Below are 27,600 nucleotides of genomic sequence, written 5' to 3' on the forward strand. Positions count from 1 at the left end.
GGTCTGTACCCATAGTGGGGGTCTGTACCCTTGGTGGGGTCTGTACCCATGGTGGGGGTCTGTACCCATCGTGGGGGTGTGTACCCATCGTGGGGTCTGTACCCATGGTGGGGGTCTGTACCCATGGTGGGGGTCTGTACCCATGGTGGTGGTCTGTACCCATGGTGGGGGTCTGTACCCATGGTGGGGGTCTGTACCCATGGTGGGGGTCTGTACCCATGGTGGGGTCTGTACCCTTGGTGGGGTCTGTACCCATGATGGGGGTCTGTACCCATGGTAGGGGTCTGTACCCATGGTGGGGGTCTGTACCCATGGTGGGGGTCTGTACCCATGGTGGGGGTCTGTACCCATGGTGGGGGTCTGTACCCATGGTGGGGGTCTGTACCCATGGTGGGGGTCTGTACCCATGGTGGGGTCTGTACCCTTGGTGGGGTCTGTACCCATAGTGGGGGTCTGTACCCATAGTGGGGGTCTGTACCCTTGGTGGGGTCTGTACCCATGGTGGGGCCTGTACCCATAGTGGGGGTCTGTACCCTTGGTGGGGTCTGTACCCATGGTGGGGGTCTGTACCCATGGTGGGGGTCTGTACCCATGGTGGGGTCTGTACCCATGGTGGGGGTCTGTACCCATGGTGGGGGTCTGTACCCATGGTGGGGTCTGTACCCTTGGTGGGGTCTGTACCCATAGTGGGGGTCTGTACCCATAGTGGGGGTCTGTACCCTTGGTGGGGTCTGTACCCATGGTGGGGCCTGTACCCATAGTGGGGGTCTGTACCCTTGGTGGGGTCTGTACCCATGGTGGAGGTCTGTACCCATGGTGGGGGTCTGTACCCATGGTGGGGTCTGTACCCATGGTGGGGGTCTGTACCCATGGTGGGGGTCTGTACCCATGGTGGGGTCTGTACCCTTGGTGGGGTCTGTACCCATAGTGGGGGTCTGTACCCATAGTGGGGGTCTGTACCCTTGGTGGGGTCTGTACCCATGGTGGGGCCTGTACCCATAGTGGGGGTCTGTACCCTTGGTGGGGTCTGTACCCATAGTGGGGGTCTGTATCCATGGTGGGGTCTGTACCCATGGTGGGGTCTGTACCCATGGTGGGGTCTGTACCCATGGTGGGGTCTGTACCCCTGGTGGGGTCTGTACCCATGGTGGGGTCTGTACCCATGGTGGGGGTCTGTACCCATGGTGGGGTCTGTACCCATGGTGGGGTCTGTACCCATGGTGGGGGTCTGTACCCATGGTGGGGTCTGTACCCATGGTGGGGGTCTGTACCCATGGTCAGGGACCAGTTCTCCCACCGTTTGTGTGGGAGAACTGTCACGTCTGTGTGGGAGAAGTTAGTGAGAGAAGCTCGTACTGGAGAAAGAGTATAAGCTGAAGTTCAAGGTGGAGGAGGACTTCAAGTTGAGAAGTGGAACTGGAGTGACATAGTGAACCTTGAAGGAGTGTCGGGAGCTACACGGGTCTTGTGTGAAGCTGGAGGAGGAGCTTCACTCACACTCAAGGAGGACTTTATGTCCACCTGACTGGAGGAACAGCAGGAAAACCTTACGGGATATTTTAAGGACCAAGATTGATAATTGTACCAGGGGGACCTTGAGTAATGGAACAGAGGATCTTACGGACACTTTGATGTTTAAGGAAGTGTTCGAGTGCGTTTTGGCATGACAGGCGCAGTGCAAGGTGAGGGATTGATGATTTTGATGAGTAGAAAATATGTGAATATTTTATGTGTCGTGTATTGTAGCCTAAAGCAGTGAAGGGAACAGGAGGTTGTAGGCTCAAGTTTAAGCAGCAGCCTGATACAGTTGGAGACATAAGGTGACATTGGAGTGTTATCAGTTGGTAGCAGCCTGAGAGGTTGTATTATTTTATAACTATTCCTGTATGTATATTGTGTATGTTCTTATGTATTAAATGTTATACCTGTTAGCTGGGTTATCTCTAGTTCCTGTGAGGCTTCCTGGCTAGAGACAGACATAGACACACGGCTGTACTGAGGGTGATAGCGGACTATAAGTAACTAAGGGGGATTGAGAGATCATCCCACAGTAAGGAGAGTGCGGGGAGTCATGGCGGCTCGAGTGCGGGGAATCACGGCGGCTCGAGTGCGGGGAGTTACGGAAGCTCGAGTGCGGGGAGTCACGGCGGCTCGAGTGCGGGGAGTCACGGCAGCTCGAGTGCGGGGGAGTCACGGCAGCTCGAGTGCAGGGAGTCACGGCGGCTCGAGTGCGGGGAGTTACGGAAGCTCGAGTGCGGGGAGTCACGGCGGCTCAAGTGGGGGGAGTCACGGCGGCTCGAGTGGGGGTGTGTACACGTGACAACTAGCCAGTGTGAGCCGCATCCCTTGAAATACAGGTGACCCTGAACCTCTCTCCCAGAACCAGACCCTTACCAAGGTGATCTAAATAACTGCAAGCACTGTCGAGGTCGCCTGTTTGTTCTGTCAGGGAGTGGTTGGGCCTCTGTTCGATCGTAAGGAAGTACCAGATTGGTTAATTGGTTATTTGAACCCCCTCCCCCCCCCCCCCATGATAGGTGTGTCTCCCACAGCCAGACCTCAGACAGGTGTATGTTTCATCATACCTCTCCCAGTAGCTCATGATAACAGACCATCATCATACCTCTCCCAGTAGGTCATGATAACAGGTCATCATCATACCTCTCCCAGTAGGTCATGATAACAGACCATCATCATACCTCTCCCAGTAGGTCATGATAACAGCCATCATCATACCTCTCCCAGTAGGTCATGATAACAGCCATCATCATACCTCTCCCAGTAGGTCATGATAACAGCCATCATCATACCTCTCCCAGTAGCTCATGATAACAGCCATCATCATACCTCTCCCAGTAGCTCATGATAACAGACCATCATCATACCTCCCATCTATCCTACATAATATACCTCTTAAAACAGCAAGATGACAGCCTCAGCATACTGATATACCTCTGGGGGATATATGCGCTCCGTTATACTCATTAAATACACCCCATACACCCAGCATACTCCACATTATACAGCAGACATCGGATATATCACCTCCACCCTAGCGGTCAACGATCAGAAACGAGTACCGAACGGTCCGGATACCGCGAGAGATATTCGGATAATTGGAAGGGTGAGTACGGATACCGAAGGTGTTTGTTGAGTAATGGTAGTGGAGGGGGGGGGAGGAGGGGATAGAGGGGCCAGCATCTGTCTGTCAGATGGAGGAGATGAATTCTTCACCATCCAAATATGGTGACCGGATCATCACTATATCGTCCTCCTGTCCTCCTACTGCTCCGTCAGCACCCTACTCAGCACCAGCTGACTGGTTCTGTGGTTCAGCAGCAGCTGACAGGTTCTGTGGTTCAGCAGCAACTGACAGGTTCTGTGGTTCAGCACCAACTGACAGGTTCTGTGGTTCAGCACCAACTGACAGGTTCTGTGGTTCAGCACCAGCTGACAGGTTCTGTGGTTCAGCACCAACTGACTGGTTCTGTGGTTCAGCAGCAACTGACAGGTTCTGTGGTTCAGCAGCAACTGACAGGTTCACAGGTTCAGCAGCAACTGACTGGTTCTGTGGTTCAGCACCAACTGACAGGTTCTGTGGTTCAGCACCAACTGACAGGTTCTGTGGTTCAGCACCAACTGACAGGTTCTGAGGTTCAGCACCAACTGACAGGTTCTGTGGTTCAGCACCAACTGACAGGTTCTGTGGTTCAGCACCAACTGACAGGTTCTGTGGTTCAGCACCAACTGACTGGTTCTGTGGTTCAGCACCAACTGACAGGTTCTGTGGTTCAGCACCAACTGACAGGTTCTGTGGTTCAGCACCAACAGACAGGTTCTGTGGTTCAGCACCAACAGACAGGTTCTGTGGTTCAGCACCAACTGACAGGTTCTGTGGTTCAGCAGCAACTGACAGGTTCTGTGGTTCAGCAGCAACTGACAGGTTCTGTGGTTCAGCACCAACTGACAGGTTCTGTGGTTCAGCACCAACTGACAGGTTCTGTGGTTCAGCAGCAACTGACAGGTTCTGTGGTTCAGCACCAACTGACAGGTTCTGTGGTTCAGCACCAACTGACAGGTTCTGTGGTTCAGCACCAACTGACTGGTTCTGTGGTTCAGCACCAACTGACAGGTTCTGTGGTTCAGCACCAACTGACAGGTTCTGTGGTTCAGCACCAACAGACAGGTTCTGTGGTTCAGCACCAACAGACAGGTTCTGTGGTTCAGCAGCAACTGACAGGTTCTGTGGTTCAGCAGCAACTGACAGGTTCTGTGGTTCAGCAGCAACTGACAGGTTCTGTGGTTCAGCACCAACTGACTGGTTCTGTGGTTCAGCAGCAACTGACAGGTTCTGTGGTTCAGCAGCAACTGACAGGTTCTGTGGTTCAGCAGCAACTGACAGGTTCTGTGGTTCAGCAGCAACTGACAGGTTCTGTGGTTCAGCAGCAACTGACAGGTTCTGTGGTTCAGCACCAACTGACAGGTTCTGTGGTTCAGCACCAACTGACAGGTTCTGTGGTTCAGCAGCAACTGACAGGTTCTGTGGTTCAGCAGCAACTGACAGGTTCTGTGGTTCAGCACCAACTGACAGGTTCACAGGTTCAGCACCAACTGACAGGTTCTGTGGTTCAGCAGCAACTGACAGGTTCTGTGGTTCAGCACCAACTGACTGGTTCAGTGGTTCAGCACCAACTGACAGGTTCTGTGGTTCAGCACCAACTGACAGGTTCTGTGGTTCAGCACCAACTGACAGGTTCTGTGGTTCAGCACCAACTGACAGGTTCTGTGGTTCAGCACCAACTGACAGGTTGTGTGGTTCAGCACCAACTGACAGGTTGTGTGGTTCAGCACCAACTGACAGGTTCTGTGGTTCAGCACCAACAGACAGGTTCTGTGGTTCAGCACCAACTGACAGGTTCTGTGGTTCAGCACCAACTGACAGGTTCTGTGGTTCAGCAGCAACTGACAGGTTCTGTGGTTCAGCACCAACTGACAGGTTCTGTGGTTCAGCCCCAACTGACAGGTTCTGTGGTTCAGCACCAACTGACAGGTTCTGTGGTTCAGCACCAACTGACATGTTCTGTGGTTCAGCACCAACTGACAGGTTCTGTGGTTCAGCACCAACTGACAGGTTCTGTGGTTCAGCAGCAACTGACAGGTTCAGTGGTTCAGCACCAACTGACAGGTTCTGTGGTTCAGCAGCAACTGACAGGTTCTGTGGTTCAGCACCAACTGACAGGTTCTGTGGTTCAGCACCAACTGACAGGTTGTGTGGTTCAGCACCAACTGACAGGTTCTGTGGTTCAGCACCAACTGACAGGTTCTGTGGTTCAGCACCAACTGACAGGTTCTGTGGTTCACCACCAACTGACAGGTTCTGTGGTTCAGCACCAACTGACAGGTTCTGTGGTTCAGCACCAACTGACAGGTTCTGTGGTTCAGCAGCAACTGACAGGTTCTGTGGTTCAGCACCAACTGACAGGTTCTGTGGTTCAGCACCAACTGACAGGTTCTGTGGTTCAGCAGCAACTGACAGGTTCTGTGGTTCAGCACCAACTGACAGGTTCTGTGGTTCAGCACCAACAGACAGGTTCTGTGGTTCACCACCAACTGACAGGTTCTGTGGTTCAGCAGCAACTGACAGGTTCTGTGGTTCAGCACCAACTGACAGGTTCTGTGGTTCAGCACCAACAGACAGGTTCTGTGGTTCAGCACCAACTGACTGGTTCTAGGATGGTTACCTGGCCTCTAATGGCCAGCAAACTGCTCAACTACCCACAACAGCAAGTTAAGCAGGCCAAATGGCCGCCAAGATTAACATCTTGATGATATCTTGAGGTGACGAGCAGTTTGGTGATAGGGGGCGCCGCCCCCCGCCCCCTTGCCCTCATTGGTCGCTTCTAAGTGCCTTGTTAGTGAGAAGGGGTCACCCGGGGGGGCGTGCCCAATCGCTCCCCCTCCTCCCCTCTTTCAAAATACCCATCTCTCAATGGGAGGGGGAAGAAAATACCCATCTCCCATCCCACCACACCCTCCCATCCCCACCACACCCTCCCATCCCCACCACACCCTCCCATCCCACCACACCCTCCCACCCCACCACTACCCACAACTCCCATCCCACCCTCCCATCCCACCACACCCTCCCATCCCACCGCACCTTCCCACCCTCCCATCCCACCACACCCTCCCATCCCACCGCACCTTCCCACCCTCCCATCCCACCACACCCTCCCATCCCACCACACCCTCCCATCCCACCCTCCCATCCCACCCACCCATCCCCACCACACTCTCCCATCCCACCACACCCTCCCATCCCACCACACCCTCCCATCCCACCACACCCTCCCATCCCACCCTCCCATCCCACCCACCCATCCCCACCACACTCTCCCATCCCACCACACCCTCCCATCCCACCACACTCTCCCATCCCACCACACCCTCCCATCCCCACCACACCCTCCCATCCCACCACACCCTCCCATCCCATCACACCCTCCCATCCCACCACACCCTCCCATCCCACCACACCCTCCCATCCCACCACACCCTCCCATCCCACCACACCCTCCCATCCCACCACACTCTCCCATCCCACCGCACCTTCCCACCCTCCCATCCCACCACACCCTCCCATCCCACCGCACCTTCCCACCCTCCCATCCCACCACACCCTCCCATCCCACCACACCTTCCCACCCTCCCATCCCACCACACCCTCCCATCCCACCGCACCTTCCCACCCTCCCATCCCACCACACCCTCCCATCCCACCACACCCTCCCATCCCACCGCACCTTCCCACCCTCACATCCCACCACACCCTCCCATCCCACCACACCCTCCCACCCTCCCATCCCACCACACCCTCCCATCCCACCGCACCTTCCCACCCTCACATCCCACCACACCCTCCCATCCCACCACACCCTCCCACCCTCCCATCCCACCACACCCTCCCATCCCACCGCACCTTCCCACCCTCCCATCCCACCACACCCTCCCATCCCACCACACCCTCCCATCCCACCACACACTCGCATCCCACCGCACACTCGCATCCCACCCTCCCATCCCACCCTCCCATCCCACCACACCTTCCCATCCCACCACACCCTCCCATCCCACCGCACCCTCTCATCCCACCACACCTTCCCATCCCACCACACCCTCCCATCCCACCACACCCTCCCATCCCACCACACCCTCCCATCCCACCACACCCTCCCATCCCACCCACCCATCCCACCACACCCTCCCATCCCACCACACCCTCCCATCCCACCCACCCATCCCACCACACACTTGCATCCCACCGCACCCTCTCACCCCACCACACCTTCCCATCCCACCACACCCTCCCATCCCACCCTCCCATCCCACCGCACCCTCTCATCCCACCACACCTTCCCATCCCACCACACCTTCCCATCCCACCACACCCTCCCATCCCACCCTCCCATCCCACCACACCCTCCCATCCCACCGCACCCTCCCATCCCACCGCACCCTCCCATCCCACCGCACCCTCCCATCCCACCGCACCCTCCCATCCCACCGCACCCTCCCATCCCACCGCACTGTTACGGACCCGAGCCCAGCGTCCGAGCACGGAGCAGTGACGACCGCGCCATCTGTGGGTCAGCTCCCGAAACCCCCTCCAAATGGACGACGCCATCTAGTGAGGAAGAGATATACTGGCCACAAGGGCTAGTTTCCCGTACTGATCAGCTCATAACACAGCCGCTGCTGACCTCTGGTGAGGTGACGCTTGGACAGCAACGCCATCTATGGAGTGGATAGGTGGGCGTTTGTGTCTAAGCCGGTAAGTGAAATGCCCTAGAGTGTAACCGGTACTGATGACGTGTCTGATTACAGAGTCGACCTGGGACTGCTGTAATGAACGTTGGATCAGTCTACCCGAGGCAGCCGTAGAGTCTCCAAGTATTAGCTGCAGAAGTTGAGTCACCCCCCCCCCCCCCCCCCCCCGGATGAACACTGTTGTGTTAGCCTGCCTGTGACGTGGCAGTTGAGGAATTGTCGTACCCGGGGCTGACTAGTGGAGAAGACTAACCACTGGGGTGTTGAGGTGAGGAGAGTGATCTGTGAAGTCACACGAGGCTCCTGCCTAGGGCTCGCAACCCTAGTATCGGTCGTGGAGTGGCCCAACCAGCGGAACTGATTGGAACCTGCCAGCTACAGGCTGGATTTGTGGTTGCAGGCCTCCACGACGGTGCCCCCAGTGGAACTGTGATTCGGCTGGCCTGTGGCCGGGGTAGACTCGCCGAGGGAATCAAAGGATTCATCGTGAGGCCACAAGAGAACCAGGGCCACTCGTCTTGAGCACCGTGAACGTCCAGAGTCTTCAGAGGAAGACCACGTTGTACATAATAGTGTTTATACCTCCCCCGAGTGATAAAATATATATTATTTATGGTGATGGTGATAATTATATTATTAAGTTTTTGCCTTTGTCTCCCTTCCCCTTTAATTTACTTGCGTTACGGAGCACACCCCTTGAAAGCCACTACTAGCTTGGGGCCGGATACCCAAACCCTACTAACATCAGAGAAAGAACCCAGTTGCGACCCAAGAGGGCCGTAACACGCACCCTCCCATCCCACCGCACCCTCCCCTCCCACCGCACCCTCTCATCCCACCACACCTTCCCATCCCACCACACCCTCCCATCCCACCCTTACTCCTAGCAGCTAAGGTTGTTATATTATCTTAATTAACATCTGGACCCCTTCTACCTCTTCCCTTCCATCCCATCTTCTTTCTTGTCCCCCTTTCCCACTTCCTCTCCCCCCCCCTCTCTTACCTTCCTTCTCTCCCCATTCCACCCCCTCCCCCCCTTACCTTTATTACTGGTTCCTTTCCCTTCGCCTCTCTTCCTTCCCATCCCTCTCTGTGCTGTACATCCCACCAGCCACAACAGCTGCATGGATCACCGCTACTGTCCACCACATCACAACTATCGGTATTAACAACCACAACTCACTAACAACGATGCCATTAGTGTCAAACAACTACAGTTTCCCGGTTGACAATCAAACTAACCACTTCCGCTATCAAGTGTCCCGGGACCTTAACAACCCACAAATGGCCCCGTTCAAACTGCCGCTAACGACCCGTAACCGACCCATTCTCCCCTCCAACAATCGCTAACGACCTGCCGCTAACGACCGTTGCCACAAGTAGCCGGACCCACACCATCAAAACAATCACAGTCATCGCCAACAATCGCTAACGAGCCAACAGCAGCTCACTAACAGCTGGTTATCGCAGTAACTACCATCATCGCAGCCAATGGACGAAGGCTGTTAGACTACTTAGCTTCAATTGAACTACTTTGATCAGGTCTGAGGATCTTGCCTTAAGAGTACATAGTGGTGTGGGACAGTCGCCGGCGCCTCAGACAATGGTAATCATCGGGACCTTTAACTAATGGGACAGTGGGTAGGTCTCTTGGAGGATTAAAACCCATTACCACTCTAGGGGTTGTGGTGACTGGGTTCAGGGAGGTGATTGTGACAAGTGAGATTGTATGAATGTATATATATATATATATATATATATATATATATATATATATATATATATATATATATATATATATATATATATATATATATATATATATATATATATAAAAACATGACAAACTATATTAACGGGCTCCAGCAAGCATAAAATATTATTACATAGAAAACGAGATCATGGAGGACAGACTTACATATTCCAGAGGGCCTTATACATCTCAGCATCATTGTATTAAGCAGTATTACACACCCGAAGATGCACAATAAAATCCCATTAACGTGATGTATCAATGTCGAAATCGGAAAGGAAAAACCAGAAATTAGAGCCTCAATGGTGGTGCCTAATGTGGTAGGACTTGAAAAACTTTCTCCGGTTTTTAAGAACTTAATATCAATTTGGTGTTCACTAATAGTACGATTAAGTCCAATTTAATAAAAAAACTCCCCTGGTACAGCAGGTTGTGTGTTCGTTTCCCTGTAATGATTGTGAGTCTGTGTACCTTGGATAAACTGGAAAGTCCTTACAATCGCGGTTGTCACAACATGGTTATAGTATAAGAACTGCCCAAACGTCTAGTACATTCTATCTACATACAAGATTGTGTGATCACACTATTAATTGAGATGGGGCGAAAAGCATTACCAATTGCAGTGGTTTCGTGGAACGGAATTTGATTGAGTCTGCCTGAATCAGTGTACAAATCGTCTCACTGTTAGTACTGGTATGTACAAACTTGACCCGTATTCAAGTAACAATATTACACAACAGTTTAAGAAAAGACTCTGATAAGGAGATTACAATGTCTCATTACAATATTGTAATCATGTATTATGTGTTCAGTGAAGCGCGATGTTTAATCTTTCATACTTATTCTCTGACTGCTTGTTCTTTCAGGCTGTTCTAAGCTAATCTATACCTGTTTCTGGGTAGATCTTTCCCTGGGGATGGGCGGTCAGGTTCCAGTTGTTGGCCTCCACCCTCTCTCTGTCTCGCTTAGTCTGGTCTTGACAATGGCTTTGACCGGCCGAAATGTTCATCTTCCTTTTCCATTTCTCTGTGGTTTTTTCCGCATACAAATTATCAGTGTTTTTTGATCGTCACTTGAGGATATATATATATATATATATATATATATATATATATATATATATATATATATATATATATATATATATATATATATATATATATATATATATATACATATATATGTGTGTGTGTGTGTGTGTGTGTGTGTGTGTGTGTGTGTGTGTGTGTGTGTGTGTGTGCAACACCCGGATTTACTGCCTTAAAACCGGATTTATTATCAAACTGCAGGATTTATTACCAGAATAACCAGATTTCGAGGTAATCCCCATGGGGGAGGGGAGGGGAGGTGGGGGGGGGGCGGGAGGGGTCTCCGGCTGAGTGCCGTGTTTTACTATTGTAGTTAAGAGGGATTATGTCAGTGTTTTTAAGATGCCTCGAGATCTTCACGTCCTGATTTATGACAATTTTAAGAAAAAGAAAATGGAATGCTGGTTGTGGTTCAGTGAGCTATTGTGGTCAGGTGAGGCATCACATCCCTGCCACTCTCTATAGCTTCAATATGTACTCACCTATTTGAACTCACCTAGTTGTCCTTGCGGGGGTTGAGCTCTGGCTCTTTGGTCCCGCCTCTCAACTGTCAATCAACTGGTGTACAGGTTCCTGAGCCTATTGGACTCTATCATATCTACATTATAAACTGTGTATGGAGTCAGCCTCCACCACATCACTGCCTAATGCATTCCACCTGTTAACTACTCTGACACTGAAAAAGTTCTTCCTAACGTCCCTGTGGCTCATCTGGGTACTCAGTTTCTCTCTCTCTCTCTCTCTCTCTCTCTCTCTCTCTCTCTCTCTCTCTCTCTCTCTCTCTCTCTCTCTCTCTCTCTCTCTCTCTCTCTCTCTCTCTCTCTCTCTCTCTCTCAGATCGTCTTGAGTGGTTATAATGATTGGAAATATTGACACCTGGGCCCAGAGGTTATCTTGAGATATCTTCTTATCTTGAGATGATTTCGGGGCTTTAGTGTCCCCGCGGCCCTGTCCTCGACCAGGCCTCCACCCCCAGGAAGCAGCCCGTGACAGCTGACTAACTCCCAGGTACATATTTACTGCTAGGTAACAGAGGCATCAGGGTGAAAGAAAATCTGCCCATTGTTTCTCGCCGACGCCTGGGATCGAACCCGGGACCACAGGATCACAAGTCCAGCGTGCTGTCCGCTCGGCCGACCGGCTCCCATTGCGGCGGTACAATAGTGATACAGTTCACCATTGTGAACGTTCAAGTGATCTGTTTGTGTTGTGGTGCCGTCACCAGGTGGGTTAATGGTGTTACCAACCACCAATTCACCTACCTAATTCAGTTACCAATAGTCTCTGTGGTGTAGTGGTAAGACACTCGCCTGGCGTTCCGCGAGCGCTATGTCATGGGTTCGTATCCTGGCCGGGGAGGATTTACTGGGCGCAAATCCTTAACTGTAGCCTCTGTTTAACTCAACAGTAAAATGTGTACTTGGATGAAAAAACGATTCTTCGCGGCGGGGATCGTATTCCAGGGACCTGCCCGAAACGCTACGCGTACTAGTGGCTCTACAAGAATGTAACAACTCTTGTATATATCTCAAAAAACAAAAAAAAATTATGACCCCCAACCTGTCCTCTTAAAAATAACGTGACTTTTGGCCATAAGTGGACGTAATTTGAAAATGAAAAAAATAAAAATAAATTTGGGATTTTTTTTTCAGCAACAGTAAGTTAAGGGTCCTCTGATAGGTTAGGTGGGCAGGAAATTCTCATAAAGTTTCATAACGTTATGAAAAACTTTAATTGAAAGTTTCCTCTCCTAACCTTACCGAGTAAACCGGACGACTCAAACAGAAAACGGGACAATACGTCACTTTAGTGAGTCGATTTTATTTTATATTACGTCCAAATTTGGCCGTACGAGCGAAAAGTGACGTTATTTTTAGGAGGACGGGTTGCTAGAGTCAAGAGAGAGCGGCCTGGGGCCAGATTCACGAAGCAGTTACGCAAGCACTTACGAACCTGTACATCTTTTCTCAATCTTTGGCGGCTTTGTTTACAATTATTAATCAGATAATGAGCTCGGAAGCACCAGGAGGCTGTTTATAACAATAACAACAGTTGATTGGCAAGTTTTCATGCTTGTAAACTGTTTAATAAATGTAACCAAAGCCGTCAAAGATTGAGGAAAGATGTACACGCTCGTAACTGCTTCGTAACTCTGGCCCCTAGCTCCTGGTCCCCACCTTAACCACAGCCAATATCAACAGCTCAACAACCAGACAAGTCAATACAACTCTCAAAGTTCCCAGAAAATATTATTTTCGATAAACACTTCAGTTACAGGTTTCAGGAACTCATGAGGTGTATACAGTCCATGTCTTCGTTCCTATCCACTCGTCCATCTACTTGGGCTGGACGGTAGAGCGACGGTCTCGCTTCACTCAGGTCGGAGTTCAATCCCCGACTGTCCACAAGTGGTTGGGCACCATTCCTTTCCCCCCGTCCCATCCCAAGTCCTTATCCTGACCCCTTCCCAGTGCAATATAATTGTTGTTGTTTAAGATTCGCTGCCTGGAACAAAAAGCTCCAAGTAGCACGGTCTATGGTGATCCCGTAGTGGACTTAGGCTTAATGGCTTGGTGCTTTGAACAGGCAATTTTCTCCCTCCCTCCCCGCCCTTACACCACACAAACACACAAACACACAAACACACACATACGAGCCTCCGACACATCAATTACATCAACAAATAGCGCATTTAGCGTCGTCAGGTTTCAACCCGTGATTGTTGCAACAATTGATGAATAGCTCGTTGATGGGGCGCCCGATTGATGGAGGGGGTAGTGGCCCCCCCCTGGAGGCTGGGGGGGAGGGTGTTAGGGGGTAAAGCAGGACCCAGGGGGTCGGGGAGCAGCAGGGGGGGGCGGTGATGGGGTCAGCTAAGTCATCGTTTTGTAATGATTAATATCTTGACCGATTCAAGATTACCAGATTATTATGTGTGGGCGAGGAGGAGGAGGGAGGGGGAGAGGGAGAGAGGGAGAGACAGAGACAGACAGACAGAGAGAGGGGGAGTAGGACGAACAAATAACGAGTCATATAGACAGAGTTAGACAGACAGTGACGGCACAGAGCCATGTTGGGTGTCTCTGGCACAAGATAATCAAGGACCCTCCACCACTGTGGAACACCTCTACGTCCTCATCAGCAGCGACCGCAACACTCCCTACGGTGACCCTCTTCACTCATACTTTACTAAAACAAGTGAGCAGCGGTTTTTTCCATTCCCCTATACTTTTTCCCAACCACTTGGGCTGGACGGTAGAGCGACGGTCTCACTTCATGCAGGTCGGCGTTCAATACCCGACCATCCATAAGTGGTTAGGCACCATTCCTTTCCCCCCGTCCCATCTCAAATCCTTATCCTGACCCCTTCCCAGTGCTATATAGGCTTATCCTGACCCCTTCCCAGTGCTATATAGGCTTATCCTGACCCCTTCGCAGTGCTATATAGGCTTAATGGCTTGGTGCTTTCCCCTGATAATTCATATATATATATGATATAAATGACGTTCATTTGTTTTCTCCATATATCTGAACTTGGAGAACAATAGTAGTGTGCTGCTATAACTTAAGACGCTCAGCCATCAACAGTTTCACCTTTCTCAATGATATAATTTTAGCAGTTATTACTTACTTTCCATTTTCCACACATTGGGATTCGAGCATATTATAGCACGTGGATGACATCACCCCAAACTTACCATACGAAACCTTTAGATCATAGATGGCAATATGTGTGCAACATGCAAGAATATGACGGATATATCAGATATATCGAGACTATGTCTCGTATAGTGGTAGAGAACCTCTCACAGTAACGGACCAGCTGACATGGTCAACCAACATGGTCAACCAACATGGTCAACCAACATTGTCAACCAACATGATCAACCAACATGATCAACCAACATGGTCAACCAACATGGTCAACCAACATGGTCAACCAACATACTCAACCAACATTGTCAACCAACATAATCAACCAACATGATCAACCAACATTGTCAACCAACATGGTCAACCAACATGGTCAACCAACATGGTCAACCAACATGGTCAACCAACATGATCAACCAACATTGTCAACCAACATGGTCAACCAACATGGTCAACCAACATGGTCAACCAACATGATCAACCAACATGATCAACCAACATGGTCAACCAACATACTCAACCAACATTGTCAACCAACATGATCAACCAACATAATCAACCAACATACTCAACCAACATGGTCAACCAACATGATCAACCAACATAATCAACCAACATGATCAACCAACATGATCAACCAACATAATCAACCAACATGATCAACCAACATGATCAACCAACATACTCAACCAACATTGTCAACCAACATGGTCAACCAACATGATCAACCAACATGGTCAACCAACATGGTCAACCAACATGATCAACCAACATAAAGTGATCAATTTGCCCAAAACAAAGAAAACGGAATGTATACTCCCCAGAGGACTAGGGGGGGGGGCTGGACGTATCATACAAGTGTCCGGACAATATGTTCAGGACGGTCTCCTGTTGTCCAGTCTCAACTGGCCAGTGACTGGACAAATGCCCCCAACTGACTGCATCACTTATCTACTCTTATTACAATGAGCCACCACTCACAACCTGGTGGATCAAGCACTCAAGGTATAACTGGTTATATGAGGGATATATATATACACTTAAATGTGTATATATACCCCACATCTCAGTGTATATATATACTGAAAATTGTGTAAATTGTGAAAATTTGGTCTTGGATGTGAAATGTTGTGCCTGGAATCCATAGACTTTATCAGTATTTTTTTAAATGTTTAAAATTCAGATATTGACTTTAGAAATGTATGTTCAGATATTCCTGGGCAGAATGTTTATATTAAAGTGGTGGAGATGGGGAGGGGGTGTGTGATGGGGGAGATGGGGAGGGTGTGTGTGATGGAGGAGATGGGGAGGGTGTGTGTGATGGGGGAGATGGGGAGGGTGTGTGATGGGGAGGGTGTATGATGATATACAATACACCACACTGAGAGTTATATAATCCTGAACACGGTGAGATATATCATTATACTCATGATATATCATTATAATATAATATGGGGCCTTGCCAGATCTTAATTTCCGTTCTTAAGGAAACTTAACATTTAGGCTCATTGATCTCCCATTAGGCCTAAGCGCTAACATATCCCCCCCCCATAGAAGCAACCCCACAACAGTTGCCTAGTTCCCGGGTACCTACTTTCTGCTAGGTGAACAGGTGCATCAGGCAAAAGAATGCGGATTCCAGTCATGCCTGTCCCACTCCGGTGAGGAATGAACCCGTGTTTCTCGGTTGTAAACCCAGGCCTTAGTCCACTCTGCTACGAAGAGCCAAGTTTGTCATAGTGCTGGCTATACATGCCATACCCTGCCATACCCTGCCATACCCTGCCATACCATACCATACCCTGCCATACCATGCCATACCCTGCCATACCATGCCATACCCTGCCATACCTTGCCATACCATGCCATACCTTGCCATACCCTGCCATACCTTGCCATACCATACCATACCATACCATGCCATACCATACCATACCCTGCCATACCCTGCCATACCCTGCCATACCCTGCCATACCATACCATACCCTGCCATACCATGCCATACCATACCATACCCTGCCATACCCTGCCATACCCTGCCATACCATGCCATACCATGCCATACCCTGCCATACCCTGCCATACCCTGCCATACCCTGCCATACCATGCCATACCATACCATACCCTGCCATACCCTACCATACCATGCCATACCCTGCCATACCCTGCCATACCATGCCATACCTTGCCATACCCTGCCATACCCTGCCATACCATGCCATACCCTGCCATACCATGCCATACCTTGCCATACCATGCCATACCCTGCCATACCATGCCATACCCTGCCATACCCTGCCATACCTTGCCATACCCTGCCATACCATGCCATACCTTGCCATACCCTGCCATACCTTGCCATACCATACCATACCTTGCCATACCCTGCCATACCTTGCCATACCATGCCATACCCTGCCATACCCTGCCATACCTTGCCATACCCTAACATACCCTGCCATACCCTGCCATACCCTGCCATACCCTGCCATACCATGCCATACCCTGCCATACCCTGCCATACCATGCCATACCCTGCCATACCCTGCCATACCCTGCCATACCATGCCATACCTTGCCATACCATACCATACCCTGCCATACCATACCCTGCCATACCATACCATACCCTGCCATACCATGCCATACCCTGCCATACCCTGTCATACCATACCCTGCCATACCCTGCCATACCATGCCATACCCTGCCATACCCTGCCATACCATGCCATACCCTGCCATACCCTGCCATACCATACCATACCCTGCCATACCCTGCCATACCATACCATACCCTGCCATACCATGCCATACCCTGCCATACCCTGCCATACCCTGCCATACCATGCCATACCATGCCATACCCTGCCATACCATACCATACCCTGCCATACCATGCCATACCTTGCCATACCATACCCTGCCATACCATACCATACCATACCATACCACACCATACCCTGCCATACCATGCCATACCTTGCCATACCATACCATACCCTGCCATACCATGCCATACCCTGCCATACCATGCCATACCTTGCCATACCATACCATACCCTGCCATACCATGCCATACCCTGCCATACCATGCCATACCTTGCCATACCATACCATACCCTGCCATACCATACCATACCCTGCCATACCCTGCCATACCATGCCATACCCTGCCATACCATGCCATACCTTGCCATACCATACCATACCCTGCCATACCCTGCCATACCATACCCTGTCATACCATACCATACCCTGCCATACCATGCCATACCCTGCCATACCATGCCATACCCTGCCATACAACACGTAAGCACACCACAGGTACCCACTGGCAACCGGCGCAGCGCCATCTATCTGGCCATCTGCCGTGCGCGTCACGCTTTTCAATTATTTTTGTTATCGTTGCGATCTTCAATTGTTTCAGCAGGCGCATGCGCACAAATGAACCTATCATCTTCAGCCTGGGCTCCTCTGCTTATTGTCTAAATATGATTTTTTTGTGCAGTTTTTTCACATTTTAATTATTCTTGAGCCTGATTACTCCGCTGGTGTCACAGAGGCGCGTAATTTAGCATAATAGACTGAGAGCGGCCATGTTGGAACGTCTCAATCCAAAAGTAAACAAAGGTGGGATTGGCGGGCGTACGAAGTAGTACCCTACGGAAGAGTGATCGTACGGCCTTTCGGAAAATTAATGGTTTGACTCCAGGGTATACATAATGATACATAATGGGGTATGTGTGAGATAGGGGGGAGTGATTGGGTGGGAGAGGCTGGGAATGGAAAGATTTTTGGAAGGTTGATGATTGGGGGAGGTGGGGGGGGGAGAGGGTTGGCAGTTTATCACTCAAAATGTTTGAGTCATGTGACGCATTAGGTGTACTCACCTAGTTGTGCTTGCGGGGGTTGAATTCTGGCTCTTTGGTCCCACCTCTCAACCGTCAATCAACTGGTGTACAGGTTCCTGAGCCTATTGGGCTCTATCATATCTACACTTGAAACTGTGTATGGAGTCAGCCTCCACCACGTCACTGCCTAATGCATTCCATTTACTTACTACTCTGACACTGAAAAAGTTCCTTCTAACGTCCCTGTGGCTCATTTGGGTACTCAGTTTCCACCTGTGTCCCATTGTTCGAGTACCACCAGTGTTGAATAGTTTACCTACCCTGTCAATTCCCCTGAGAATTTTGTAGGTAGTGATCATGTCTCCTCTTACTCTTCTGTCTTCCAATGTCGTGAGATGAATTTCCCGCAGCCTTTCCTCATAACTCATGCCTCTTAGTTCTGGGACTAGTCTAGTGGCATACCTTTGAACTTTTTCCAGCTTCGTCTTGTGCTTGACAAGGTACGGGCTCCATGCGGGGGCCGCATACTCCAGGATTGCTCTTACATATGTGATATACAAGGTTCTGAATGATTCCTTACACAGGTTCCTGAACGCTGTTCTGATGTTAGCCAGCCTCGCATATGCCGCTGATGTTATTCTTTTTATGTGGGCTTCAGGAGACAGGTTTGGTGTGATATCAACTCCTAGATCTTTCTCTCTGTCCGTTTCATGAAGGACTTACATTTACTTACCTTACATTTACGTGGGTTGAACTTTAGTAACCATTTGTTGGACCATTCCTTCAGTTTGTCTAGGTCATCTTGTAGTCTCATATTATCCTCCTCTGTCTTGATCCTCCTCATAATTTTTTGCATCATCAGCAAAAATCGAGAGAAACGAGTCTATACCCTCTGGGAGATCATTTACATATATCAGAAACAGTATAGGTCCAAGGACTGACCCCTGCGGGACTCCACTTGTGACTTCACGCCAATCTGAGGTCTCACCTCTCACTGTAACTCTCTGCTTCCTATTGCTTAGGAAGCAGAGAGTTACTCCTTATCCACTGGAGTACCCACTTATGGTACTTAAGTGTGTGTGTGTGTGTGTGTGTGTGTGTGTGTGTGTGTGTGTGTGTGTGTGTGTGTGTGTGTGTGTGTGTGTGTGTGTGTGTGTGTGTGTGTGTGTGTGTGTGTGTGTGTGTGTGTGTGTGTGTGTGTGTGTGTTTGTGTGTGTGTGTGTGTTTGTGTGTGTTTACTAGTTGTGTTAACTAGTTGTGTTTTTGCGGGGGTTGAGCTTTGCTCTTTCGGCCCGCCTCTCAACTGTCAATCAACTGTTTACTAACTACTTTTTTTTTCCACACCACACACACACACACACCCCAGGAAGCAGCCCGTGACAGCTGACTAACTCCCAGGTACCTATTTACTGCTAGGTAACAGGGACACTTAGGGTGAAGGAAACTTTGCCCATTTGTTTCTGCCTCGTGCGGGAATCGAACCCGCGCCACAGAATTACGAGTCCTGCGCGCTATCCACCAGGCTACGAGGCCCCTGTGTGTGTGTGTGTGTGTGTGTGTATGTGTGTGTGTGTGTGTGTGTGTGTGTGTGTGTACTCACCTAGTTGTACTTACCTAGTTGTGCTTGCGGGGGTTGAGCTCTGACTCTTTGGTCCCGCCTCTCAACCGTCAATCAACTGGTGTACAGATTCCTGAGCCTATTGGGCTCTATCATATCTACACTTGAAACTGTGTATGGAGTCAGCCTCCACCACATCACTTCCTAATGCATTCCACCTGTTAACTACTCTGACACTGAAAAAGTTCTTTCTAATATCTCTGTGGCTCATTTGGGTACTCAGTTTCCACCTGTGTCCCCTAGTGTTAAATAGCCTGTCTTTATCTTATCTACCCTACAAGACGAGGTCACGATGGCTGGCGATGGCGTCATAGATGTGTTGAGTTGAAGGTAACTTCCAACGTCCACAGAACCATCCGTCTGTTGCAGACAGTAATAAGTCTTTTGAGGGTCTCAAGACGTGAGGAGAAACATTTTATTCTCACGAGGTCAACTGGACGTCCCTGGCTCAAATACTTCACAAACTCAGGTTATATAGAGGCTGTTATTATTTGTTATATATATATATATATATATATATATATATATATATATATATATATATATATATATATATATATATATATATATGTCGTACCTAGTAGCCAGAACTCACTTCTCAGCCTACTATGCAAGGCCTGATTTGCCTAATAAGCCTAGTTTTCATGAATTAATGTTTTTTCGACTACCTAACCTAACCTAACCTAACGTTTTCGGCTACCTAACCTAACCTAACCTATAAAGATAGGTTAGGTTAGGTTAGGTAGGGTTGGTTAGGTTCGGTCATATATCTACGTTAACTTTAACTCCAATAAAAAAAAATTGACCTCATACATAATGAAATGGGTAGCTTTATCATTTCATAAGAAAAAAATTAGAGAAAATATATTAATTCAGTAAAACTTGGTTTATTAGGCAAATCGGGCCTTGCATAGTAGGCTGAGAAGTGAGTTCTGGCTACTAGGTACGACATATATATATATATATATATATATATATATATATATATATATATATATATATATATATATATATATATATATATATATAATATAATATAATATAATAATCCACCCGCCAAACCCTTAACTGTTTATGAATGAAAAGCGGTTTACACACGACTCACAACTGCTGACGTTCGAACACTTCCGGAACAAGTGCTTCACTGACGACTTGTGTTCGAACCACAACGCTGTAAATGCTTCACCCACGTACTACAAATACAAATAATCGCCAACAGAACCTAAACACCTAACCTAACCTATGTCTAAATACTATGTCTAAATATGCTAATATATTATAATATTAATTTATATTTCAGAAAATACCTGTTTTGAATGAAGAAAATGTTAAATTAACGCAATGACAATAACTAGCATATGAAGTCAGCCCGGCAGATTAAAATGACTACGAGGCAGGGCTCTGGAGCTAGATCTCGGCCCCCGTCGACACCACAAGCTAAGCACACATAGGTACAATCACTTGTAAGGACAGACTACCTTAAAAGGCATTGGATAAGACCTTCAGAGAACTGCCACTAATTAAAATTTAAGTCTGCCATTAAGGTCGGCGTGGAGGAGCGGCCTGCGGAGTCCGCAGTCTGATCGCCTCATCAAAGCGCTGACTAATTTAAACAAAAAACACTGAAAAATAGACCAGGAAAAGACCGGATCGTTGCTCCTTCGTTACCTGGTTAATTATATGCAAATTAACGGTGATTTGGAACTCTTTGCTTCGATATCTCTCTCTCCCTCTCCCTCTCCCTCTCTCTCTCTCTCTCTCTCTCTCTCTCTCTCTCTCCCTCTCTCTCTCTCTCTCTCTCTCTCTCTCTCTCTCTCTCTCTCTCCTCCTTATAATTACTAAGACTTAACACCACTCTAGTTGATATTATCTAATAAAATCGTAAATCATGATGTTATACAGAAAAGGTATTTATTAGAAGAATTTGGGAGCCAAAGAAGAATTATGCCAAATAATTCTCGTGTGATCATTTTTACTTTAGTCTGCCTGAAGCCGGTCAAAAGAAAATGTAAATTTAAGGCTCTTCCAAATTTTCAGGAACTGATATTATCAGAATTTAATTAATATAAAACTGTGTATCCAGGGAAATATATCATTTTACTTTCATTCTCTTCCGTTTGTTAAGTAATTTGAACTCTCGCTTGCAAGGAGGCAAATTATACAATTAATTCTTTTCAAATCTTTTAATAATTTCAAGAAGTACTGACCTAGTACGCATCCATTACATCGAGGCTACAAGCCACCTGGATAGTTATTTAGTTATCTGTGATGGTCTGAAAGCATGAGTGAGTCCAAACAGAGAATATTCTAAAGTCATAACTTAATTATATTATAAATCGTTGGTTTAAACTATAAAAATTATATGCTGAATACGTTTTCTTTGAATTGGCCTGAAGAATTGGGTTTTCTGTAAATGGATTTCAAGGATACACTCAAATACTTTTTGAATTCCATACTCCACATTTTGGAGAGTCAAGTACCATATGAACGTAACCAAACCTAATGTAACCTAACCTTTCCTAACAATGGAGAGGGAGTAGATTATAGCACTAATTATGTAGTCGCTTTTAAGCCATTACCTCCAAGGAATTTCCTCGTTAAGGACAGGTTGAATAGAGAACAGCGGTCACTAACAGCCTAGTCTAATGACCCCAGATATGGGGTCATTGACCCCAGGATATGGGGTCATTGACCCCAGAAACCCTCACAAGATACATACAAGGTAGACAGTATAACAGTCATCTATATCACTCCGTTAGGTGAGTGTGGACAGGTATGGTGAGTGTGGACAGGTATGGTGAGTGAGGACAGATATGGTGAGTGAGGACAGGTATGGTGAGTGAGGACAGATATGGTGAGTGTGGACAGGTATGGTGAGTGTGGAAAGATATGGTGAGTGAGGACAGGTATGGTGAGTGAGGACAGATATGGTGAGTGTGGACAGGTATGGTGAGTGAGGACAGGTATGGTGAGTGTGGACAGATATGGTGAGTGTGGACAGGTATGGTGAGTGTGGACAGGTATGGTGAGTGAGGACAGATATGGTGAGTGTGGACAGGTATGGTGAGTGTGGAAAGATATGGTGAGTGTGGACAGATATGGTGAGTGTGGACAGGTATGGTGAGTGTGGACAGGTATGGTGAGTGTGGACAGGTATGGTGAGTGTGGACAGGTATGGTGAGTGAGGACAGATATGGTGAGTGTGGACAGGTATGGTGAGTGAGGACAGATATGGTGAGTGAGGACAGATATGGTGAGTGTGGACAGATATGGTGAGTGAGGACAGATATGGTGAGTGAGGACAGATATGGTGAGTGAGGACAGATATGGTGAGTGAGGACAGATATGGTGAGTGAGGACAGATATGGTGAGTGTGGACAGGTATGGTGAGTGAGGACAGATATGGTGAGTGTGGACAGGTATGGTGAGTGAGGATAGGGAATGATAGTGTGGCATGAGGTTCCTGGATATGTCTGGGGTATCGGATCCAATCCGTCGAAAGGAGTGATTGTGGCAAGAAAGAATGATTGTAAGAGGATGGATTGGAATAAGGGATGTTGAATAGGGATGTAGGCTAGCTAGAGGGAGTGGATAGAGGTATGGGTGTGAGAGGGTGGCCCCCACAGTGACGTGGGAGCCACCATGGGTGTGGTGTGGGTGAGGGGTCTCCCCTCCATAATGCCTGGTCATCAGCCCCAGTTTTCTTTACCCAATGTTATTGTTGATGTGTTTTTGTTACAGCAAGTTGGTTGGTTTTTGTTGTTGATATAGCCATGTTGTTGTGATAATATTTGTATTTGTGTTGTCAAGCATGCAAGCACTAACACACGCAAGCACGCACATGCGCGCGCGCACACACACACACACACGCACACACACGCACACACACACACACACACACACACACACACACACACACACACACACACACACACACACACACACACACACACACACACACACACACACACACACACACACACACACACACACACAGATGAAGTACTTCATGAAACGGACAGAGAGAAAGATCTAGGAGTTGATATCACACCAAACCTGTCTCCTGAAGCCCACATAAAAAGAATAACGTCTGCGGCATATGCGAGGCTGGCTAACATCAGAACAGCGTTCAGGAACCTGTGTAAGGAATCATTCAGAATCTTGTACACCACATATGTAAGACCAATCCTGGAGTATGCGGCCCCAGCATGGAGCCCGTACCTTGTCAAGCACAAGACGAAGCTGGAAAAAGTCCAAAGGTATGCCACTAGACTAGTCCCAGAACTAAGAGGCATGAGTTACGAGGAAAGGCTGCGGGAAATGCATCTTACGACACTGGAAGACAGAAGAGTAAGGCGAGACATGATCACAACCTACAAAATCCTCAGGGGAATCGACCGGGTAAACAAGGATGAACTATTCAACACTGGAGGGACGCGAACAAGGGGACACAGGTGGAAGCTGAGTACCCACATGAGCCACAGAGACATTAGAAAGAACTTATTCAGTGTCAGAGTAGTTAGTAATTGGAATGCATTAGGCAGTGATGTGGTGGAGGCTGACTCCATACACAGTTTCAAATGTAGATATGATAGAGCCCAATAGGCTCAGGAATCTGTACACCTGTTGATTGACAGTTGAGAGGCGGGACCAAAGAGCCATATCTCAACCCCCCGCAAACACAACTAGGTGAGTACACACACAAGAGTGAGAGGCAATGATGAACCAGCTAGACTCAACTTGATATTCACCCTGAATGAGTCAGAAATAAGGGAAGTCAAAGTTGAAGCCCCCATAGGAATGAGTGACCACAGTGTACTGACCTTTGAGTATTTGGTGGAGGAAGGGATAACCTAGCCAAGGATGGGAGCGGAGGGGAAAAGACTAAATTACTGAAGAGGAAAATATGACGAGATGAGGAACTTCCTCAGGGGAATACCATGGGAAACAGAACTTAGAGACAAGAATGTGCAGGTCATGATGGATTTTGTCACCCAGAAGTGACAGGAAGCTTGAGGTTATCTTGAGATGATTTCGGGGCTTTTTAGTGTCCCCGCGGCCCGGTCCTCGACCAGGTCTCCACCCCCAGGAAGCAGCCCGTGACAGCTGACTAACACCCAGGTACCTATTTTACTGCTAGGTAACAGGGGCATAGGGTGAAAGAAACTCTGCCCATTGTTTCTCGCCAGCGCCTGGGATCGAACCCAGGACCACAGGATCACAAGTACAGCGTGCTGTCCGCTCGGCCGACCGGCTCCCTGCAGCTGCAGGGAAGCTGCAGACAGGTTTATCCCCGTCCAAAAGGAGAAAAACAACAGAAGAGTCCGTGGTTCAACCAGGAATGTAAGGTAGCGAAGCAACTGAGTAAAAGAACATGGAGAAACTACAGAAATAACAGAACACAGGAGAGCAGGGAGAGATACCAGAGGGCCAGAAATGAGTACCTCAGAGTGAGGAGGGAAGCAGAGAGACAGTATGAAAATGACATCGCGAGTAAAGCCAAGACCCAACCAAAGCTGCTCCACAGCCATATCAGGAGGAAAACAGCAGTGAAGGAACAAGTGATGAAGCTGCGAAAAGGGAAGAACAGATACACAGAGAATGACAAGGAGTTGTGTGAAGAACTCAACAAGAGATTCCAGGAGGTCTTCACAATAGAACAAGGAGAAGCCCCTGCACTAAATGAGGAGGCGGCAAACCAAGCAACCTTGGAGGAATTTGACCTCACCAGTGATGAGGTCAAAAGGTGCCTGCTGGAGCTGGATGTGACAAAGGCTGTTGGGCCTGACAGAATCTCACCATGGATACTAATGAAAGGTGCAGAAGCACTAAGTGTGCCACTCTCTATGGTGTATAACAGGTCACTGGAAACAGGAGACTTACCAGAAAGTTGGAAGACAGCTAACGTAGTCCCAATATACAGTCCCAAGACAGTCCCAATATACAAGAAGGGTGACAGGCAAGAGGCACTGAACTACAGGCCAGTTTCCTTAACTTGTATACCATGCAAGGTGATGGAGAAGATCGTGAGGAAAAGGCTCGTAGAGCATCTGGAGGGAAACAGCTTTGTAACACTCCACCAACATGGGGTTCAGGGATGGCCAATCGTGCCACACAGGCCTAATAGAATTCTATGACCAAGCAACAAAAATTTAGGCAAGAAAGAGAAGGGTGGGCCGACTGCAATTTTCTGGACTGTCAGAAAGCCTTTGACACAGTACCCCATAAAAGGCTGTTACAAAAGTTGGAGCAACAGGCAGGAGTAAAAGGGAAGGTGCTCCAGTGGATAAGGGAGTATCTAAGCAACAGGAAACAGCGAGTAACTGTGAGGGGGGAGACATCAGAGTGGCGAGATGTCACCAGCGGAGTCCCACAGGGCTCTGTACTTGAACCCATCCTGTTTCTAGTATATGCAAACGATCTTCCGGAGGGTATTGACTCATTCCTCTCAGTGTTTGCTGATGATGCAAAAATTATGAGAAGAATCAAGACGGATGATGATAGACAGAGACTACAGGATGACCTGGACAAACTGGAGGAATGGTCTAGAAAATGGCTGCTAAAGTTCAACTCAGGAAAGTGTAAAGTAATGAAATTAGGCGAAGGGAGCAGGAGGCTGAACACAAGGTACCATCTGGGAGGGGAAATCCTGCAAGAGTCAAATAGAGAGAAAGATCTGGGGGTTGATATCACACCGAACCTGTCCCCAGAGGCCCACATCATAAGCATATCATCAGCGGCATATGCTAGACTGGCCAACATGAGAACTGCCTTTAGAAACTTGTGTAAGGAATCGTTCAGGACCGTATATACCACTTATGTCAGACCAATCCTGGAGTATGCAGCTCCAGCTTCGAGTCCAAGTTCTTTGTCTTGTGTTTAACTAGAACTTGGATTCCAAGTTCCATAGCAGTATAAGAAGAAAATAAAGAATAAGAGAAGAGGCCAGATGATGGCGCGGTAACGTGAGGTAACACACACACACCGACTAGCGGGTGTGTAAGGAACTCGACCAAAAAACTCACGAAGTTTGAACAAAATCATCAACATGGAGACCAAAGTTGTGAGATGCAAGGCCAGAGGAAGCACAAGGGTAATATAGTGGCCTCTTACGGCCATCTTGGCCCAGTAACCATTGATGATTGATGAAGATTAAGCCACCCAAAAGGTGGCACGGGCATGAATAGCCCGTAAGTGCTATTTTGAGCCGTTACCAGTATCAAGAGCTGATACTGGAGATCTGTGGAGGCGTGACTGCACCCTGCGTGACGGGAGATGTCTCCCGTGGGGCCAGTAACCGGGTTCTGGCTCCTATATACTCTTCTATATCCAACCCCCCCAAGGTCGGTGGTAAGGGTTCAAGACACTGGCTTTCCCTTTCTACTGTGGCATGTAGAAAGGCAAAGCAAAGGGGGAGGAGGATAAAGGGGAAGGGAACTATTACGGGTAAGCGCCAAGCCATTACGACTATATAGCACTGGGAAGGGGTCAGGATAAGGATTAGGAATGGGACGGGGGGAAGGAATGGTGCCCAACCACTTATGGACGGTCGGGGATTGAACGCCGACCTGCATAAACCGAGACCGTCGCTCTACCGTCCAGTTAGACAATACACCATTAGACTTTACCAATAAATATATATATATATATATATATATATATATATATATATATATATATATATATATATATATATATATATATATATATATATATATATATAAATGTAAATGTTTGTTTGTTCAAAATCGGTAATCTCTGAAAGTTCTTCACCGATTGCTTTGAAATTTTGACACAACATTCCATT

The 27,600-nt window shown here is 48.3% G+C and overlaps 2 protein-coding genes across 2 annotated transcripts in view; both read right to left on the minus strand.

Annotated features, from left to right (window-relative positions):
* LOC138364551 (uncharacterized) overlaps positions 1-2,765 on the minus strand; it is a 15,833-nt gene extending 13,068 nt beyond the window's left edge. Inside the window, exon 1 of the mRNA XM_069324207.1 lies at positions 2,700-2,765. Within this exon, the coding sequence (XP_069180308.1) occupies positions 2,700-2,765 (66 nt within the window). The remainder of the gene's footprint in view (positions 1-2,699) is intronic.
* Positions 2,766-3,301: 536 nt separating this feature from the next.
* LOC138364552 (paternally-expressed gene 3 protein-like) lies at positions 3,302-26,912 on the minus strand. Its single transcript, XM_069324208.1, has 2 exons — positions 26,907-26,912; positions 3,302-5,701 (listed from the first exon to the last, which is right to left on the minus strand). Exons 1-2 carry the CDS (start codon positions 26,910-26,912, stop codon positions 3,302-3,304), a joined length of 2,406 nt encoding a protein of 801 aa, XP_069180309.1.
* Between the last annotated feature and the right edge of the window lie 688 nt (positions 26,913-27,600).

This window comes from Procambarus clarkii, chromosome 13 (genome assembly GCF_040958095.1).
Source record: "Procambarus clarkii isolate CNS0578487 chromosome 13, FALCON_Pclarkii_2.0, whole genome shotgun sequence".
In the NCBI taxonomy this organism is placed as follows: domain Eukaryota; kingdom Metazoa; phylum Arthropoda; class Malacostraca; order Decapoda; family Cambaridae; genus Procambarus; species Procambarus clarkii.